The 3,399-nt window shown below is 38.9% G+C and overlaps 1 protein-coding gene across 1 annotated transcript in view; it reads left to right on the top strand.

Moving 5' to 3' along the window:
• tnn (tenascin N) overlaps positions 1-3,399 on the top strand; it is a 36,686-nt gene that overhangs the window by 24,799 nt on the left and 8,488 nt on the right. Inside the window, exon 9 of the mRNA XM_014031535.1 lies at positions 1,519-1,782. Within this exon, the coding sequence (XP_013886989.1) occupies positions 1,519-1,782 (264 nt within the window). The remainder of the gene's footprint in view (positions 1-1,518; positions 1,783-3,399) is intronic.

Genomic DNA, 3,399 nt, shown 5'->3' with positions numbered 1-3,399 from the left:
CACACACACACACACACACACACACACACACACACACACACAACCCCCGGCTTGTTTTTATGTCCATGTAGGGACCATTCATTTTCTGGTAATTTTGTAGCCTAACCCTGACCATTTACCCTCAAATTAACCTCACAGGTGACCTGACCTGACATGACCCTACCTAAACTCATTTCACACCTTGGTTCTAAACCTAAGCCCCCCCCGCGCCGTGAAATCTGTATGTGCATCGTGGGGACCAATGCCCAGTCCCCACGATGCACACCCGGTCCCCCGCACGAGGCTAACTTTTTCTGAAAAATGGTTCCCATGATGTAGCAAAAATGTGCCTACCTACACACACATCAAAGAAACTGGAACTTGCATTTGACCTGCACCTGTACTCTTAATAGGCAGCTAACCCCTCACATCACACAAGCTCCTGAACAAAACAAACAACGTGAACAAAACAAAAAATCCCAGACATTATAAAACCAAATTCATTTTAGAGGATATAAAGGTACCCTGAATGAAAGTATCCCTAGTTGGTTCCTTGCTGAAGCCATGAGTGGATGTTTCACTGCTGACCAGGAACTACAGTATATTTTCAGGAGCTCAGGAGGAACAAGAGAATGAAGATGCATCTTCAGATGACGAAGATGGGCAGGAATGCAACTCAGAGGATGATGCATCTTCAGATGATGAAGAAGAGGACATTCCTCAAGCTGACGGAGACATTTTTGTAAAAGTATGGCAAAATTGCATGGTCCTCATCCAATTCAGACAACAACCAGGGAAGAACAGCAGCATCAAACATCATAAGGATGATACCAGGGCCATCAAGGTATTCAGTTGCCCATGTCCAGGACATTTCATCCACCTTTCTCCTGATCATCACATCAGCCTTTGAAAAAAATCATCCTGGAGAATATGAATTTTGAAGGTTTCCTGAAAATATGGAGAAAACTGGAAAAATACGGATGAGATTGACTGAGTGGCTATATAGGGCTTTTGATGTTAGCAGGTGTAGATCTTGGCCGTGGCAGGGCTACGTGTAGTCTCTGGGATGCAAAGAGTGGAAGGGCAACTTTTTTTGTACCACACTGCCACTAAAAATCTTTCACACTTTCTCAAGAATGCTAAGATTTCACAACCGTGAGTCCAGACCAGCAAGGTGTGTGACAGACAAACTGGCAGCCATCAGAGAGTGTTTGTCTTTTTGTATTGTTTAAATACATGATTGAAACAATAAATAAATTGAGTTGAATTGATAAATATCAAGTTGTTTCAACATGCAAAATAGATTTGGGATTTAAAATTCAATTGGTGCAGCTTTATTTTGGAGTTTTGGTTGAATGGGGTCATTTTTGACCCGTAGAACAAGGAGAGTAAACAGAATGTTAGAATCACATGAGGATTAAAAAACATCTCATACAGTAGAGTTAGTCTGTCCTTACTATTTTTTAATGATTCCCTGCGCACAGTTTGGATTTCTTTGCATTTTACTTCTTAGTCATTTTTGTACTTTTCCTGTTTCAGACATCGACTCCCCAACAAGACTCTTGACCACTGAAGTAACTGAAGACACAGCAACCGTTTCCTGGGATCAGGTCCAGGCTGAAATTGAGGGCTACATGTTAAGTTACACCTCTGCTGGAGGGTCCAGTTCAGACATCCCAGTTGGACGTGACAGAACCTCATACAGGCTGGTAGGCCTGAGGCCCGGTGTCCTCCACACTATTTACATCTGGGCCTTCAAAGGAGACAAAGTCAGCAGAAAGACTTCAACAGAAGCTGAAACAGGTAAAAGTCCCACACTTTATAATGACRTTTTTACATTATTTATGAGCTTTAAGTTAAAACTCTGGTTTAAAAAAAAGAAGAGGTCACCTGGGGTCATCCACAAAGGTAAGGAACTCTAGGAGTTTTGCCTTTTCTGCACAATGACCTGTAATTATATGTTCAAAGTTACTCAAAGTGCCATTTTAGAGCCTATAAATAAGATGTTTAAAGCTTTGTGTTCTGCTCTGTTCTTTCTACAAATAATGTTCTAAGCACCAATCATTTATCATTTTTCTGAAATTTGCTTGATTATCTAAAAAAATCACTTTTTGCGACAATGATATAAAAAATGCATTAATGCTGACATTTTACATCAAGTACATTAACCACTCCTATCTCAAACTGCAGTGGAGGTGACTTCAACTCTGTGTGAAAGAGGCTATTTGACGCAATTAGCATAGATTCCCTTTTTAACTGCTCTTCACCTAAAGCCTGAGGCTGAATGTCCGTAAAAGGCTTGAAAAGAGACAATTTCGCGTGGTCAACAAAGTCAGCTACTCTGCCTCTTTGGTCTCTGGTGTTCTGCTGCCTTTTAATCTGGCTGTTATTGGACTTAGCAGCTGTTGCTGTCTGCTTGCATTTATGTTTTGAAAGATAGTCAGTGGGAAAAATAAACTCTGACTACTCCCTGGCACTAATCCAAGAAGCTGAAAAGACCCAGTTGTACAGCTGAATCAAAGAATTTATTTAAATATTTTAAAACGATGGAATAATATTGGCCATAATTATTCTGGTTAAACAGACCATACCCACAGTCCAAATGTTTGGCATGGTCTAAATAATAAAAGGGTAGTTAATGTGAATGTATTTGCATCTTCTTCACAGCTGCACCTCTGTATAGCTTTGGAAATCTTTCAAATCTTTGTTTCCTTACTTTCTTGGTTTCCTTCAATGGGGGTTACTGACACGTTAGCTCCAATAACCTCATTCATAAATCAAACTGCAGGAAGCAAACGTCTCACGTTAAACCTTGACAAAGATCGATGTAGGAGGATACAACTTTGCCTGACCTTTTTATGAGTTTTAGCCAAGGTATGCAAATGATCACTAACCGTGTCTTGCAACATTTCACTAATAATAAGWAATCAAATCTGAAAAAAGAAAAAAAAAACTTTGTGCAGTCTAACAATACAGATTAGGTCTACTTCTCTCCATCTGTCTTTCCCCGATGAGTTCTCCAGAAGGAAGATTAACAAAACCCTACAAAGACAAATTGCAGCATTTATAGAAAAAGAAAAGTCTGTGAGCACAAATCTAAACAAACATTTTTAAAAATGCAAAAGTTCATTATCCTCATTTAAATAAAGCTCAGTCTCAAGGGGCAGACTATTTCACCTTGAAGTAATTGTCTTTGCTGGCACACTGAATTTTCAAAATAGTTTTCCATCCCATAGTTTATGGTATCTGATAACCAACATTTTCACTCTAAATTAAACAATGATGAACAAACACTGAAACATCAAATTTATTATTATTTCTATAGCATGAAATAAAAACAAACTTGAGTTTGTCAAAAACCTGTTTTCATTTGATGCAACTTTGACTTTAGCTGTGTTTCTTTGCAAGACAATATATATA

The sequence above is a fragment of the Austrofundulus limnaeus genome, unplaced genomic scaffold (assembly GCF_001266775.1).
Source record: "Austrofundulus limnaeus strain Quisiro unplaced genomic scaffold, Austrofundulus_limnaeus-1.0 Scaffold6, whole genome shotgun sequence".
Lineage (NCBI taxonomy): Eukaryota > Metazoa > Chordata > Actinopteri > Cyprinodontiformes > Rivulidae > Austrofundulus > Austrofundulus limnaeus.
This window is presented reverse-complemented; position numbering and strand designations above follow the sequence as displayed.